A 17,559-nucleotide genomic window follows, 5' to 3' on the forward strand; every position below is an offset into this window, starting at 1 on the left:
AAAATAACACTGAAATACAGGAAAAGTGAAGGGAGGGGGAGAACAGAAAAGGAAAAAACTCATTCCAGGGGTAGAGCCCATAATGAGCCATTTTTCCTCGCCATGCTTTTTTTTTTTTTTTTTTTTTTTGTGGCCATCAAGTCCAAAATATTCTGGGAAGTTTGTGTATCACCAGGAAACACAGGCTGAGCATCAAGGAAGGAATGAAAGAATGTGGCTGTGATTGGAACAACTGTCAGGCCATCAGGGTTGAGCCTAAATATCAAATCCAAGCTTGCTGTGCTGAATGTGAGGTGCACAGGGCCAGCTGGAAGTTCTGTATGAGTTTTCTGTGCCTTTATGACAAAAATGCCTGTGTATTAGTGAGGGATTAGAGTCATTTAGAGGTGCAGAGGAAGCCCCTCCCTCCTTCCTCTCCATGAATTGCATGGGATTGATGCCTTGTGAAGGCTGCCCTGGAACAGAGGCTGGATGGAGCTAAAGAATCAAGCAGGGATTTATTAGGAGGCCTCCATGGATCCACCTTGGGCAGCACCAGAGCCCAGCCAGGGCTGCACCCAAGATGAACCAAAATGGTCCCAAAATGCACGAGTGCTCCCAGGGGCTCTCACTTTGATCAGTTCTGCTCCATTGGCACCTTGGAGTTCATTGTCCAGTTACAGCTTTAGGTTATGAAGTCACATCCTTGTTTTTCTCTGTTCATTCCATGTTCTTTGTGCTCTTGGGCCTGAGGAGCATTTGTCCTTGGTGCTCAGCTGGAGAAGGAATTGTTTTGTCTCCCTACTCTGTGCAGAGATCTCACCATCCCGTAATACAAAGCCCACACACTACAGCAGCTCAGAATCTGAAAAATATCTCAGCTAAAACATGAGGCATCAGGGTCAGTGTGTTCTTAATGCAGGAGACTCCATCAAATTCCCTTTCTGGCAGAGCTGATACCTGAGCATTCCTATCAATTGGAGGTACCAGCATCAAAGATTCCTGAACCCAAAGTTGTGCTCAGTCAGACACCGAGTGGGATATTAATATAAATAACTGAGGTTATTAATAGAACCCAGCAGCCAACATATGGCTGTGTAGTGGAAGCAGAGTAAAGCATAAGCCACGCATTCCTTTTTAAGAACATGCATTCACACCTTTCCCTTCACACAGGGTATTTTTGGGATGACTCCACAGTTAGTCTGCTCTCCCCAACAGGCTATTTTTATCTCCTCACAACACGGTTTAGTTAAGAAAAATTGTGTTTTAGCAACAATTCTGTACATTTCAAACCCACTCCCTTCCAAAATAACCCCACCCCAGCAGATGCAGGTGGGAAATGGCAGTGGAGTGCTTGGATCAGCACCAGGCAGGGGAATTTTCTGGCTGCATTTCCAGCCTCGGGCACAGCTCGAGCCGTGTTGTGCTTTTCATGGATTTCAAATGCCATTCGAGGGCCCGTCTGGCAGAGTGCAAGCAGGCAGGGGCCACGCTCCCATCATTTATCTCAGCACCTCTTTGATTCTGGCTTGGTTTTTTCCCAGCTGAGACTTGAAGGAATCTCAGGGATTGTCTTTAGCCACGTGAGCTGCTTGTGTTTCCAGCAGCTTTAGCTTTGGGGGAAAATCTCAACACCTGATCTTGCAGCCTTACCTGGCTTACGGAAAAAAATGTTGATTTTTTTGTTGAATGTCCATCTGTATTCTGTGCAAATGGAGGGTAAACCACAAAATCTATTCCTGTAGGTGGAAGGCAGGGAAATTTCCAATGGCTGCCTGTATCACTTATTTCTCATGCCATATTCTTGACGTGGTTAAAATTGGCAGTTTAGAGGAATTGCAGGCTCGGAGGCGTTAGGACACTCATCCTGCCTGCCAGCATCCCTTTCTAAGAACCTGGGAAGATTAGTGCAGCGTAGATTTTTCCCATGTTGAAGTTTCTAAGGATGAAAAGCTCCATGTGGAATATATCTGTGCAACTTCAGTGGCAAATATTGCTAAGCACATTATATATAGATAGAAAAGTGCCTTCTTTAGGGACTGCCACAGACTGCTCCTGAGATAGTTAAGCAGACAAGTAAATAGTAAAATATGGGTATATTTAGCACTCCAGAAAGCGATGGATGGTGTTCAGACTTCACATCACATGAGCTCTTAAAGTCTTTACCTCTGTGTAATCCCTTGTAGTCAGCACTGATGTGGTGGCACATTTGGGACCTAATTACAAGCTCCACTGCCAATCCAAGTACCAAATGGTGAAGGACAGTTTTGGAAGGCAAAAACCAGAGGCATCCTGACTCATGGATCATGAGTATCAGGGAAGGAGAGGCAGGAAAAGGCCGACACAGTTTAATGGGATTTGGATTAAATGTGGTTTAATGGGATTTGGGTGTAATTGTGGGTTTGAATGCCTGCCTGCCTCTCTGGTTTGTGCAGGCACTGCTTGGGTGGATGTATCCTGGTTTCCATCCACTTCAAAAATCACACTGGAGTGCCTGTGGTCAAACTGGGGATCTGATTTCACAGAGGCCCCTGCCAGGCTTGTTACAGCACATCCCACTGGGGTAGTGGGAGAGCAGTGCCTGAAACGGTGGCCAGGGAGCCAGAGGGGTTGTGGGAAGCTCTGGTAACCTTTCCCACGTGAGTTCAGAACAGATTTTCCTTCTGGATGTTTTTTTTTTCCTTCTTGATGTATTTTCCTTCTGGAATTTTTTTCCTGTTTGTGTCAAGCTTGAGGCCTTCCCACTTCAAACTCCCCCTCTTTTTCCCAGGCTGTTGAAAAGACTCAGGTGTAGTTCTGTCTGCCATGCCAGCCTGGAAAAAACTGCAGGGAATATTTGCAAGGGTTATCTTTGAATCAAACCCACCACCTCACTTGGATAGCATCCATCTCTTCTTTCTTCCCTTCTTCCTGGCCTTTCATGAGAACGTTTCTGCTCTTGTTGAGGATATTCATCCACATTCATACCCACACACAAATTCTGTGGTGATGTAATGGTGCATTATTGACAGAGAGCCTTGGGATTTTTAGCTAAAATACATGAAATGGTAGAGCTGTATTGCAGTTAGTGGAAAGGAGCTGAGTTGAGCTGGTTTTCATCTTGTTGTCTTCCTTCCAAGGATGCTGTCCCACTAAAAACAGCACTCATTATTGCAAATGAAGGTCATGGACCCTGCTAGCTGTCCTTAGAGGAAGGCTTATGTGGAAACAAGTCCCAGCTCTCCCATAACTGGAGTAGCCACATCATCAAATTTGGGAACCTCAGGTGTGGTGCAGAACTTGGTGTTTCTTTAAAATCTTTCAGGAGCAGTTTGTTGGGGAGCTTTTCCTCCTGTGTCAAACTGAGTTACTCCTTGCTTTGTCTCACTGATACTGTCTCTGTGCATCTCTAGATGGCTTTTTATGTCTCGTGCTTTCCTACAAGCTGGGAGGTGTTGTAAGGAATGAGCAGAGCTGGCAGCCTGGCTGCTGTGGGGTGACACGGTGACAGCAACTCCGAGCAGCTCTTGTGCCTTCCTGGCAGTGGGACATGAACAAGGAGCAGCCTGGTGAAGTGGGGACATTGCAGGGAATCCAAACAGGCAGGGGAGTGACCCTGGCCCAGGGTGTGATCCCTTTTCTGGGCTGGCTCCCTGGGCTCCGGGGGACAGCCCCATTTGTTCCCACAAATTGCAGGGTCATGTTCCATCCCTTTCCTTTCCAAGCCTCCAGCCACTAGAGGGAGAGAATGCCACATATTTATGGCTTCGTTTGCGAGTGGGGATGTGTTTAATGAAGGAATTCAGCAAGGCTTGCCAGGCAGTCCCAGAGCTTGTTTAACCCTTTCATTCATGCGGGGTAGTTTTATAACTGCTCCTGAGCTCTGACTGCTCCCAGACACCTCGGCTGGCACACGACCTCCGATGGAAACGCTCTGGAAGCTGCTGGGTGATCCCTGCCCGTGTTTTACACGCTGTACTTTCTGTCGAGCTGTGAAATGGGAAGCCTTGATGGGGACACCTTTGGCTGCTGCTGGATGTGCCTGTCTGTTCCTGTTACACAGCCCAGCGCACCGAGCAGCGCACACCAAACCCCCTTCCCCTCTTCCCAGCAATTCTCAGCCTCCTGGAGCCCATGGCCTGTTCCCTCTGCTGGAATCAAACAAGCCCAAAAGGCAACTGGTTTCATTAGGAATGAAAGCATCCAGTCAGTAATTACTGTAGGCAGATGAGTTGTACCAATTTCAAAGGACACCAGCAAGGAGTTGTGGGCTGAGGGGAGGGAGCAGGGCTGGGAGCTTGAAAAAGGCAATGTCAGAAATTGAGTTTTATACACTTCTGAAAGGGAGACAGGATTGAAACTTGCCTTTGCAGATTGAGCCCAGTAGGGAGGAGCCATGGAAGTCTGAGGAGGGGACTGTGGGATTTGGAGGGGTCTGGAAAAGAAAATAAGCTGGGAGTGAGAGCAGCACATCCAGTGGTTTGGAGAGCCACAGCCCTCAGCCTGCAGTGCTGTTTATCAGGGGAATTCACATCCCTCTGCACGTGGTGAGAGGGGAAGAGAAAATCTCTTTGCTTTGCTTTTGATTCCAGAGGTTGACTCAAGGCAAGGCTCTTTCAGAAGGGAAATCTCACAATGTTTTAGCAGCGTGAAGTATTGAAAGAGAGCATTTCACTGGGAAATGTTCCTGGCTCTAAAAGTGAATAGTTCCAGTTAATAGAGAGGCTCAGCAAAGAGGTTTCCTAAGGCTGATGGAGCATCCATGCAGATGATGCCCCAGCTCTGGAAGTTCTCCTGGTGAGGCTGGGGCTGGTCTCAGCTGCTCCTCTCCCCTCCTGTTTCTCTTGCCCAGATGTGCCCTGGCTGGCACAGCTGAGGGCAGGCACAGGGAAGCAGGAGGGAAATTGCAGGAGAGCACTAGAAACCTTGAGACTGACCTGACCAGGCACACTGGAAAAATGGGCATGTATGGACTAAATGTATATCATCCTGGTCAAAACACTCCTCATTGTCCTGGGTGTCCATCACTGCACAGCCCACACTTGGAGAGCTGAGGTTGGGCTGCTCCAGGAGCCTTCCCTGCTCTGCTGTGTGCTCCTCTTTGCACCTCTGGGGCTCCCAACACGTCCTGAAACTCAGACTGACTGAGGCCATGAGAACAGGACTGGGAGCTGAGCTGCTTCAGCACAGCATCCAGGGCCAGGGGTCACAGCTTGAATTAAATAACAGAGCAAGAGGAGCGCTGAGTGAATGTGAAAGGCACCTCCAATGGCTCCCTGCATTCCAATGAACTGTGGCCATAAATACCAGCTGCTTGTTAAGCCCTCACCTGCCTGGGGGAGATGAGAGGTCCTGGGGGACCAACCTCCTTGCCTTGTGCTTTGCTGCTGGAGAGCCAAGCTGTAAAGTTGGTTTTGAGGCAGGAATCCCGTGGGTTCGAGTGGGAGCTGTGCCGTGCCTGGATCAGGCTGTGCCAGTTCACTGCTGTGCTTTCCATGGCAGGAAAACCCGTTTTGTCCAGGGCTTTGTGTGTGTCTGTGGGTGTAGGACCAGGCTGGGCTGCTCCTCCAAAGGCACTCAGCTCCAGTGAGATCCCCACGGGCTTTGGGTGGGGGAGAGGGGACAGGCAGGAGCTCAGTGTGAGTCTGGCTGTTGGTTTGGGACAGGCAGGAGCTGAGGTGTGAGTCTGGCTGTTGGTTTGGGACAGACAGGAGTTTGTGTGTGAGTCTGGCTGTTGGTTTTGGGACAGGCAGGAGTTTGTGTGTGAGTCTGGCTGTTGGTTTTGGGACAGGCAGGAGCTGAGGTGTGAGTCTGGCTGTTGGTTTGGGACAGGCAGGAGCTCAGTGTGAGTCTGGCTGTTGGTTTGGGACAGACAGGAGTTTGTGTGTGAGTCTGGCTGTTGGTTTTGGGACAGGCAGGAGTTTGTGTGTGAGTCTGGCTGTTGGTTTGGGACAGGCAGGAGCTCAGTGTGAGTCTGGCTGTTGGTTTGGGACAGACAGGAGTTTGTGTGTGAGTCTGGCTGTTGGTTTGGGACAGGCAGGAGTTTGTGTGTGAGTCTGGCTGTTGGTTTTGGGACAGGCAGGAGCTCAGTGTGAGTCTGGCTGTTGGTTTGGGACAGGCAGGAGCTCAGGTGTGAGTCTGGCTGTTGGTTTGGGACAGGCAGGAGTTTGTGTGTGAGTCTGGCTGTTGGTTTGGGACAGGCAGGAGCTCAGTGTGAGTCTGGCTGTTGGTTTGGGACAGGCAGGAGCTGAGGTGTGAGTCTGGCTGTTGGTTTTGGGACAGGCAGGAGCTGAGGTGTGAGTCTGGCTGTTGGTTTGGGACAGGCAGGAGTTTGTGTGTGAGTCTGGCTGTTGGTTTGGGACAGGCAGGAGCTCAGTGTGAGTCTGGCTGTTGGTTTGGGACAGGCAGGAGTTTGTGTGTGAGTCTGGCTGTTGGTTTGGGACAGGCAGGAGCTGAGGTGTGAGTCTGGCTGTTGGTTTGGGACAGGCAGGAGCTCAGGTGTGAGTCTGCCTTTGGTTTTGGGACAGGCAGGAGCTCAGTGTGAGTCTGGCTGTTGGTTTGGGACAGGCAGGAGCTCAGGTGTGAGTCTGGCTGTTGGTTTGGGACAGGCAGGAGCTCAGTGTGAGTCTGGCTGTTGGTTTTGGAAGAGGGCAGGGCTCTGAGAGCCCCCAGGGCCATGCTGAGGGCCCTGGAGGCTCCATCCTGGGCTCCTGCATGGAATGTCCCTCCAGGCACCAGGGAGGAGCACAGCTCAGGGTTTGTGGACTTGCCAGTCCCTTGTGACCTCAGAATGCATGACCCAGGGCAGCATTTATTGTTTCCCTGTCAATCTTCTCATGAGCAGCAATGCTAAGCTCTAGTTTTCTTTTTTAAAAATGTCTTTTTTGGCTGCAGATCTCTTAGTAGACAAATGAAATGAATTTATATATGAGCATTGTGCTGCTTGTAAAGCCCTTTCAGTTTCCAATTTAGTTTTATTCCTTTTTTTAATCTCTATAGGATTTTCCCTAAATAAGCAAAACTAGGGCAGTGCTAGTGACAGATGGATGTAAAGAAGACTTGGATGCTGGAGAGACTTTACTGGGCTTGGGGATCTGAACTGGGGTGCTTTCCTCATCACCCAAAGAGTTTAATTTGTCTGCAGATTATTAATTTTCACCTCTAAAGCAGAGGGCATGGCAACAGAGAGCGTTCCTTGGCAACAGACTCCTTAGGTTCATTAAAGCAGAGGTGGGAGGTTTGCAGAAGGAAAAAGTTGAGAGATATTAGCAAATCAAATGGGTTGAGGCATGAGGAGTCTTGTCAGTCAGGCGGGGGTGACAGGAGAAGGAATAGTAAACAACATGCAAACCATCTTGAAGGAGATGTTTTGGAAGGAGGCAGATCCAGGATTTGCCTGTTTTCCTGCCTTCCCAAGGGCAGGATGGGCCGAGGAGGGCTGGGAGGAACCTCTGTGTGTCTGGCAGACTGTGGGCAGTGAACTGAAGAGGTTACTTAATAAAAAAAAATTGCTTTTTACGAACAGGATTCCAAACTGTGGTTTCCCACTAGGGCATTCGTAGAAGTTCCAGTTTATTTTGATCCTCTCCAAAACTGAAGCTGGCATTTTGTTGGTAAAATCCCACAAAAAGCCCCTTTGAGGGGAGTCTGTGGGACCGTGGCCATGCCAAATCCATGCCCAGTCCATGCCCTCCCTCCTTCCCCATGGAGCAGGCTGTGTGTGCCACACACCTCTGCCTGGAGCCAGATGGGGGCTGTTTGCACTCTGACTGCTAAATATAAATACTGCAATTAATTAATAATGCCCAATGCACATAATTAAATTAGCAATAACTCGAGTTTGTACCAGCACACAGAGTGTGCATACAACTGCTCCAGACTGGAGAAGGGATTTGGAGCAGGGGGAGACAGGTTTGGGCTGCCCTGTCTGTCCCTGCCAGTGGCCACTGTGTCCCCTTGGGAGGTCAGGGGAAACCTCTGGTTCTCAGGTAATGATCTCTCTCCCTTGCTGTGGTAAACAGCCAGATCCCAATCACATCCATCAGAGCAAAGCAGTGCAGGCACTTGTTCCAGTCCTATGGTTCTATGATTCTATAATTTATGACTGAAACTATCTTTGTGTCAGAGTTAGTTCAGGAGGACACTCGTATCTGGGCTTCTGAATATGTCATCTCCTATTAAAGAACAAACAAACTCCCTTGTAATGTACCATAAATAATAATAATACTTTGCAAGAGCCCGAAGCGCTGTGTTATTGCTGTGCTAATCAGGGAGGCACTGGGCCATTAGGAGAATATTCCATGGGGTTTGGGCTTTTTTTCCTGCAGGAAGGAACGTGTTTCATAGCTGTATAGCGTGGCTGATTGGTTTATAAAGCCAGGCTGGATAATTCCTAGTAGAGGTTAGACAAATTCCCCTCCTTTCTCATTAATTAACCTGTAGTATTTGGTGCCTGTTCTTTGCAGTTCAATAGAGACAATGACTGCAGGAACATATTTGTGCTCTCTGATATGGAATAAAGAACATCTGCCTTCTGCAGCAGTGAAATACCAGCGTGTGGCAGGGCTCTCCAAAGGGCACTGCCAGCCTCTCCTGCCTCAGTGAGGAAATTCCAGGCTGAAATTTCAATGGGGAGGTGCTGTCTGGGGGATGTTGTCCAATGCAGCATCGTAGCTGGGGAGGGAAGGCAGCGTGTGAAAAGCAAAAGAAGGGAAATCCCCTCATGGAAACAGCAGCAGGGTGGAGGAAAATGCGTTTTGGCAAAAGTTCCCACATCCAGAGAGTGGTTTAAAGCAAAACTCTTCCAGTGGGATTAAGGAAGGGAGGCCTTGAAGAGCTAAAGGAGATTTCAGTGGTGATGTGATAACAGAATAGCAGGAAGAAAAGAGGAGAGGCAGGTGAAATCCTGCAGTGCTGCTCTCACAGGCTGCAGGAAAAGGAACCTTCATGTTTGGGATCCCAGGGCTGTGTTCTGGGTGTCTCAAACCAGCGTTCTGCTCCCAAAAGCTGCCCTGCAGTGCTGTAACTAATGGTGGCAGAGCAGGGTGGCTTCTGGGAGGACTGCAATGGAGAGTGGATTGCAGTGGCAATGTTGGCCTGTGTGTCATTTCCATGACTCCAGATGTGTTGGATGAGGCACAGGGATGGAGGTTATTTTTGCTGTTTCACTGTGGTGTGATACTGAGTGTGCTTATACCCAGTTGCTTGGCTTTTGAGTGGCTCTCCAGCTGCAGAGAATTAGGAGAAAATAAGTTCCACGTGGAAAAGTTACAATTATCTGATAATTCAGGCAGTGGCTGCTACTGCAGAGGTATTTCTGCCCCTTCCTTCTCTGCCTTCACCTCTCTGCTCCCCTGGGAGGTTCTTGCCCATTATTTGTGTCATTGGCAGTCACAAGGAGACTCCAGACTGGGCTGGCCTGTCTGAGGGTGCAGCACCCCAGCTGATTTTGGTCCTTATTCTGGAGAGAGACATTTCTGGAGGCTGTGACAGGTCAGATATGACCAAACCACTACTCTGCTGAGACTGACTGGGAAATTGTGTTATTGATGAGCAATCCTTCAGTCCTTCCTGGGGATTTCCTCTGGAGTGATCCCCCAGACAAAGCAAAAGCCTCATCCCTGTCTACCCGGTGGGAGGTGCCACACACGTGGTAGAAATCCCATTTTCTTGCAGGCTAAATCCCAGGGCAGGAGCCTGCAGTGCAAACCCTGTGCCCAAGCAGCACACACTGAAAGCTGCCTCTGTTTCCCTGTGGGCAGTGTGGGTTTTCCTACCAGAGCAGTGCCCTGTGGCACAATCCCACAGAGCTCTGTGACTCAGGCCCAGCTCAGGGGTGTGCCTGGCAATATTCCATGTCTAGGGTGTGCTGCCTGGGCACAGAGCCCTCTGTGCCCTCAGGTGTGCTGGGCTGCAGCATCCCCTGGCACACCTGGCACAGGAGCCAGCACATGGTGCCCCTCCCTGGAAGATGCTTTGTTCCAGTGGGGGGAAGTGGAGAATCAGAGAGTCACTGAATATCCTGAGCTGGAAGGAGCCCACAGGGATCACCCCAGCCCAGCTCCTGGCCCTGCACAGGACCCAGAAGAAGCTCACAGGTGGCTTTTCCCGGCTCCCCCTGCTCTGGCAGGGACTCTGGGCTTGGTCCCCTGCCCGCTGGCTGCCTGCAGAGCACTTTGCATTGACAATGAGGCAGCAGAGGTGCATTTTCTTGGCAGGGAAATGAGGCTGGGTTCTCTCTGAGGTTCCCTGTGCCAGAGAGAGTGGCTGCCCCAGTGCTCTGGGCAGGATGGGTTTGTGTGCAGCCTGCTGCCCATTCAGAGGTTTGGCTGATCTTGGGGCATTCTTACCTTTCAGCACCTTCGCAGGGAGCAAGAACTAACTTGGCAACTCTTGGTTTGCTTCTCAAATCAGCTTAGTGTAAACAAGGCATAGGAAGTGAAACAGTGGAATATGAGCCTTATTGACAGGCCTGGTCAACAGCTGGCAGGAGGAGAGAAACTGGGATCATTCTGCTTGTGCAGAATGTTCCTGTGCAACAGTCCTGCACAGGAATTGTCCTCCTCCTCCACATCCACATTCCCAGTTAGAGCAACAGGGTGGGATGTGCCAGACAAACCCCATTCCCTTTGCACTGCCAGGGTGTAACTTTGACCAAAGTGAGTGCAGTTACTGGGATGATGCAGTGCATGGTTTAAAGCTGATTTTGTGCTTCAGAGGATCATTGTTGTGTGTGGTGATGACAGGGCAGATCTCATTTAGTATTTCCTGGTAGAAAGAATATTTACCCTTCAGTCAGAGATCATTGCTCTGTCTTCAGTCCAAGTTTCTGAGGGAAGCAATGTCCATTCAGGGTGTCTGTCTGTCTGTCAGTTCTGCTATCCCAACTCTCCCAGCCCCTGCAGCTTTTGAATCACTTTGTGAGGCTGTGCTGGTTCTGTCTGACATCCTGAGCCTGTGAGATCTGAGTTCCAGGCTGCACAAAGCTGTGGCCATCACCTGCTGCAGGAGATGGGGCTTTCCCCAGAGAGCACCTGACTGACAACACATTCCAGAGTGGCTGTCAGAGGTGGGATTTTCCAACCAGAGCCCTCCTGTGGATGGAAATAACTTACCTGGTGTTTCTGTCACTGGAAACTTAGGCAGAATTCCAAAGTTTGGACAGCTATAAGCATTTGCCTCCTGACTCCTTCTTTTGTCAGCCATCTCTGGGAATAATGATGGCTGTCAGTGCCTGTGCAAAAGGTGATGGGATGTGGCTTGATGGAACTGGAGCAGGCTGTGAGGGGCCCCAGCAGTGCAGAGATGCTGGGCAGCATCCCTTCAGTCCTGCCTGCACTTCTGGTCTGTCCCATTTCGATAATAAGTGGAGACACCTAAGCTCTGATCCTGCTGAGTGGCACAGGACCAGCAGAAAGTGGCAGTCACGAGGAGCTGTGTGTTGTTCCCTGACTCAAAATCTCCAGCTGCAGGAAAATGTTGACTCTTCCAGAGACCAGGAGCAGGAGATCCAAATGCCCTTCTGCCCTTGAGGCGTGGAGAAAAAACCTATGCAAACACAACCCTAAATCCTCTGCAGCTGTAACTGAGGAGATTGGAGATCCTCCACAGATTTTACAGCATATGCTGTGCATGGATCCAGCATGTCCAGTGTCCCCAGTGTCCTGCCTGTGCCCAGAGCACGCTGCCAGCCGTTCCCCAGGTTGTCTCCACGATTCCTACCTGCCCTCTCATTGTCCCTGAAACCAACTGCAGATTCAGCTGCCAAAGAGGGGATTTTGGGAATATTGGTGGGGCATTTTCCTGTACTCAGGGGTGTGTCAGTCCTTCTCCGGGCTGCCCCTTCCTGTGGGCACCGAGCCCCGGGATGGCGGCAGGGGCTGCGCCGGCGGTGCCGTGAGCGGCCTTGGCCAGGTCCTGCCAGCCCCGTGTGCTGTGCCCACCATGGGGAGATCCATGTCGACGTGCGTGTCCCAGCTGGAGGATCGGCGAGGATGCAGCCCCGTTCCCAGTTGGCTCTACACATCCCATATGCTGCCGCCGCCTCTTCTAACCAGCGCCAGACACCGCGAGCTCCTCTCCCTCGACGTGGTGGGTGGCCGGATCGATGAGCAACGCTTAGCGAGTGTGTTTGCTTTCTGAACTGTGCAGCTGTGGCCAGAAAGTGGGGAAAATCCGGGGCAGCAGGCAGGGGATGAAGAGCTGGAGTGGGGAGCAGGGCACCGCTGTTGGGGATGGGATCACCCCGGGCAGGTGCAGCGCTGGGCTGGGCCGGGAGCTTTGCTTTCAGCGGGAAGGGGACTCATCCTTCATGTGGAGAGCAGAATGAGAACCTGCTGCCCTTTGAACGTCAGCAAAATCCCCAGCCCTTGCTGAGCGAGGAGCATGTGCTGGCTCTGCAGAGCCGGCGTCCTGCAGCGCTGGGGGCGAGGGTGACCGGCCACCGGCAGGAGGGCACGGGCGGGGACCCTCCCCAAGTTCGCATCGGTCCCCCCTCCCTCCCCGCGCTTCCACTCCCCTCCCCTCCTGCAGAGTTTCAAAGCACGGAAGGAAAAAAAAAAAAAAAAAAAGAAAAAGGACATCCCCCTCCCCTCAAATCCCTCGGTCCGTGACTGAAATAAATAAGCACAATCCCAGGTAGTGAGGAGGCTGCTAATAACGTGCTCCTGACAGGCACGGGATTGCCGGGCTGAGGGATGGCTGACTGAAAGCTCCAGGCTAGGGTGGGGGTGGGGGGCTTCTTTTTTTTCCTGCCAGCTCTCGCCAGGCAGTAGGGATTTTTTTTTCTTCCCCTCTCTGATAATAAGGACATCATCAGAAGCAAGATGCAGTGGCTAAGGGATGGAACAGGAATGGTGAGTTCAGGTAGCTATGTCTTTCTCTTTTCCTCTTATTGCAGTACTTTGACAGGGAAATGAACCTCCGTCCTATCTCCTGACTCCTCCTTTACTCCCTGTCCTTGAAACCATTGATCACTCTGTAGCCATTTTATAGACTCTGCATGCCCCAACTGCTGAGCGAAAGAAGAAATTAAAAGCGAGGCAGGAGGGTGGGCATGCCTCGGGGCGTGGGAGGGGGTTCCGTAGGGCGAGCCGGTGGGTTCGCGGGGGAGAAGCAGAGGATTTGAGGTTCCCCGGCGTGTGGGGCGTGCGGGGGGAGAGCAGCGGAGGAGAGGAGTGCCGGCACAGGGCTGGGTCTGCCCGGGGCAGCCGGGATTTCAGCCGGGATTTCAGCCGGGATGTCAGCCGTGCCCCTCCGGCGGATGCTGAGCGGCGGTGCGGGGCGAGCCCGATGTGCCGAGCGGCAGCGCTGACCGCTCCGGCTCGGCCGGGGCAGCTCCTGCCGCCCTGCTCCTGCCTCGGGGGAAGCGGGGAAGTTCCCCCAGCCCCGCAGGGCCCCTCCGCTTCATTCAGGAACTTCCCCGGGAAGCGATGCGCTTGTCGGGAGATCCTCCTCCCGCCCCAGCTCCGCGCTTTGCTCTGGCATTCCCCGCACGGCTCCGTGCGGAGCGGGGCTTTGCGGGTGTTTTTGGCTTTGCCCTTCGCTGCCTTCTCCGTGCTGCGGGAGGCTCGGGCATGGCTGCGGGCTGGTCCCGGCTCAGGCCGAGCTGGCGTCACCCGGCTCGGCCCCCGCGTTCCGGCTCCGGGGCACGGGCAGATGCCGCCGGCAGCGGGGAGCCTTCGGCGGGGATCGCTGCCTGTCCTCTCCTGCCGCCCTCCATCCCCCTCCGCAGACGGGCCTGGGGGCTCTGTGCTCCCCTTTGTGCTCCCCAAAGGCTCCGGCACCGCTGGCAGTGCCGTGTGGGGTGCCGGCAGCAGCCCGCAGCGAACACGCGTTTGTTCAGGGTCCTGGTTAAGGCTTCTCTGCCGCCCAGCAGCACCTCGGGGGCTTTGCTGCCGCGGAGGGATGGGATTCCTCCCTCCATCCTCCTTGTCCCGCGCTTTGCCCCTCTCCGCCCCTTGTCAGGGATAAAAAGCGGTGCCGGATGAGGCTCCTGCCTCCCTTTCCCTCTTCTCCCAGGTGGCTGCTGAGCCCCGCTGGGGAGGGGCTGGCGTGCTGCAGGACCAAGTGCTTTTCTAATTGACACAGCACAGGACTTGACACTTCCTTGTCCTCTCATCTTCACAGATTCCTTCCTTGCTGCCGGCTGTGTTATTCTGTTCTCATTAGTCCAATCTTTGCTTTCTTTTTCAGAGAAATTACAGTGGTTACTGTAGGCTGTAAGGGAAGATATTTTGGGGAAAGTAAAACTCCATTAGTTGATTTTGAAGTGAGAATTTCCCAATATTGCTCCTTCTAACAAGGGAAAAGTAAAAGACAAAGCTGTAGTTTCTGTATTTCATACAGCAGTTCAACAGCTTCAGCAGTGTTTGGAGATACTCCACATATCTCCAGGTATCTGAAAATAAAAAATTATTTCAAAGCAGCAAAGTGAAACTGAACCAAATAAAATAATCCATCAGAGATGTTTGGTGGTGAGGAGTCTGTTTCCCTGGGGATGGGTGGCCAGAGGGTTCAGGGGCTCCTGCCTTTGGAGCACAGGGATACTGGGAGCACCTAAAGCCAAGGTCCTGCCAACACTTCGTCCCTACAAGTTCTGCTCCTTTAGCAAGACAAGATGTGTTGGTCCAGATGTCCTGGCCCAGTGCCAGTGTGGATAGCAGTATTCCCTCCAATGCAGATTTTCCTTGCTGTCCTCACTGGTAAGTTATTTGAAATTTTAGTACTTCAGATGTTGATAATTTGGTGGACTGTGCTAAACAAGTGAGCTATTCCACACCAGGAGTAGCTGCATTTCAGTAATTCAGTGGGAATATTATCAGCTCAGTCTGCTGGCTAAAATGTGCTGTGGAGCTATCAACCATCTCTGCTCCTTAGTGAAGGCTGGCTGCTCTGTTCACACAGCCTCCCATGCCATGCACAACCTCAGCCTTTCGTCCTGAGCATCACTGGACCCATTTCCATGGGCACTGCGTCTCTGTTACGATTTTTCAGCTGTCTTTTTTTTTTCTCCAATATTATTTTCTCTCTGCTGCTAAAGACCAGCAATACACATTTATTCTGGCAGCATCCCTGGACTTTGTTCTGCTGAGGCACATTGGTCAAAACCTGGATTTTAGCCTGGTTTCTCCCAAATTCTGCACAGCACTGATTTATTCAAAATGCTGTTTTCTGTTGTTCTCAGCTTGGGTTCAAGACTCAGATCTGCTCCCTTTCAGAGTTACTCATCTTTAAGAAGCATGTCACTATTGCTTAACAAGTGATAGTTCCTTTTGTTCTTGTGGCAGATGGCTTTTTTTCTCCAAATCAGTCCCTAAACCCAAGCTATTATTCCATAATATTAAGTTGTCGGAGCTTCTTTTTTTCCCTCCTTTGCATGTGCTGCTTCCCATTTTTTAAACAATTAATCTTTTGCCAAGTATGCTGGCATCCCACGGGGGTGTTTGCCATGCTTCACTGGTACCACGTTGCTCAACTCTCTAGTATCTGTTCCTAACCTAGAAAAATTCAACTAATTGTCATTGGTAGTGATGAGAATCAATCTGCACATCTGAGCAGTGTGTGAGTGCAATGATTATTTGGTTTGGCGTTCTTCAGAGGGTATTGATCCAGCATGGTAATCAAATGAGTTGGATTAAATCAGGACAAAATACAGCCTCTTCTTGAATAGTTTTTTATCTGACAAGGACAGAGTTTTTTCCCAAGTCTTTGTCTGTATTGCAAGTAACACGAGTGTGAATCTTCCCTGGTATTTCCTCACAAAGGCTCTCCTTTTGGGTTTAATGTTGTGCCTATGACAGTCCAGGTGAGTGCAGCCATCACCTTTAATAAGTGCAGTCCTAGCTTTTTTCTTTTACAGCCATACATAGTGATATTTTTACACTGCCTGTTGTTGAAGTACTTAAAATCAAACTGCTGTCTATATTTTCCAGTTTCTTGTAAGCAAAAAGTAAACTCTTGTAAATCAGCACAACCTAAAATATGGTGAAAATGAATTCAGTGAATCAAAGGACCAAATGCTGCAAGTGGTGGAGATGCCCCTGAGTGGGGCAGGTCAGCAGCATTTTTCCTCACTTATTCTTTTCCACTTGTCAGTCTGAAAATCACAGGGTATTGGAAATACAAAGTGCTCTTGGCACTCCATAATCCTAAAAGTCTCAATGTGAAGATTGGAAAAGAGAAGTAGAAAAAAAAGCAGTTTGGGTTTGACTTTGGGTTTTGAAAGTTTGGATAGGCACAAGCAGCTGGTGGAGAGCAGCCAGGCCAGGGCAGGATGGAAAGAGAAGCTTGTGGTATTTAAGGAAAAATGGGACTGAAGAGGCCCAGAGCAGTTTTCCTGCAGAGATCAAAGTGAGCAGGGAGTGCTGGCTGCTGCTAGAGCAGTCCCAGGCAGGCTCCTGAGTGCTGTGGGTGTCCTGCAGAGGATGCTGCCCGCTCTCCATGCCCTGTGGCCTCAGCAGGGAGGGGGAAGTTTGGAGGTTTGTTCCTGTTCATCCAGGTCCCCTGTCACTGGAGGTTGGTGCTTGGCTTGCCTGAGCTCTGCATGCAGTGGAGAATTCCGTGGGTGCTGCAGGGCTATGGAGCCCCCAAAGCCCCAAGTCCATCCCACCAAATGCATTTCTTTGTGGGATCTTTCTTACATAGTTGCTGTTCAGTTTTCCATTTCTCTCCCATTTTGGGGCTGCTTTAACCTTTCAGTTACAGCCTCCTGCTAGTGCTGCTATGCCAAATGTCCAGGTTAAGAAGGAGCTGATGCTGTGGGAAATAAAAATGTTTGATAAATCCATGCTCCATGCTGATGATCGTCCTTGTGTCAGTGCCAGGAGGGGCTGGGAGGAAGGCTGGCTCCATTTCCATGGAATTCCCCCCTGCTGGATAAGGGACACGCCGATAACTCCTGGCTCCTGACATCCATCAGGGGTGTCTGGAAAACCCTGGGAGGGTGCCATAGGCATAGGAAGCAGGATTTCGTGGAGCTCTGAGCAGGCTGTGCTTGCTGGGAAGCTGCACACCCCATGTGGTCACCATGTCCATCTGTCCCTCCTGCTCAGGAGCTCTGCAGCCTTTGCAAACCACAAGGTTTTTTAACTGCTGAGAGCCTGATTTCCTTGTATCTCATCAAAGGGTTTTTCTTTTTTTAAACACTTCTTGAAAAATCTCTGAAATGCTTCAAGCTGACATCTTAATGTATTTATGACATTAGCTGCTTCTGCTCTGGAATGGTTGCTCTGAATCTCTTTGAGCCTGGCTGTTATTTTGAACATGACTAATTCCCTGAGTGACTAAGCTCTTAGATAATAGGAAAAATTCATCAAGTTATCTCGGGCTCCAATAGTTTCTATTGTTATGAAAAGACAACTTAAGAAAAAAAAAATAAAGATGTTTATTATGTAATATGGGCAGGGAGAGGAAAGGTGAGTGTTGGTAGGGACTGGCCAGAGTGCTGTGTCTGGGAAAGGCAGGAGTGCAGCTTCAGACTGTGACATTTCTAGCTTAGTCTGGATGAGAAGTAAAGAATTCCTTGACTGGAGCTCTGGTGACTCCCACTGAAGCCAAGGAGTTGTGCTCTTGTACAGAAGTGTGTTCAGAGGGGATCCCAGC

General features: G+C 50.6%; 1 protein-coding gene across 9 annotated transcripts in view; it reads left to right on the forward strand.

Annotated features, from left to right (window-relative positions):
• The window catches only part of ARHGEF9 (Cdc42 guanine nucleotide exchange factor 9), a 201,353-nt gene that overhangs the window by 64,500 nt on the left and 119,294 nt on the right, over positions 1–17,559 (forward strand). For 2 of the 9 annotated variants that reach the window (XM_030272864.4, XM_012573103.5), the window contains exon 1: positions 12,602–12,812. The exons of 5 other annotated variants lie outside the window; for them this stretch is intronic. In XM_030272864.4, coding sequence (XP_030128724.1) covers positions 12,783–12,812 — 30 coding nt within the window. In that variant the 5' untranslated portion in view covers positions 12,602–12,782. Of the gene's footprint in view, positions 1–12,601; positions 12,823–17,559 lie in introns of those variants that run through there. 2 more of the 9 variants (XM_072929245.1, XM_012573109.5) reach the window with 2 other exon arrangements.

The sequence above is a fragment of the Taeniopygia guttata genome, chromosome 4A (assembly GCF_048771995.1).
Source record: "Taeniopygia guttata chromosome 4A, bTaeGut7.mat, whole genome shotgun sequence".
Taxonomy (NCBI): domain Eukaryota; kingdom Metazoa; phylum Chordata; class Aves; order Passeriformes; family Estrildidae; genus Taeniopygia; species Taeniopygia guttata.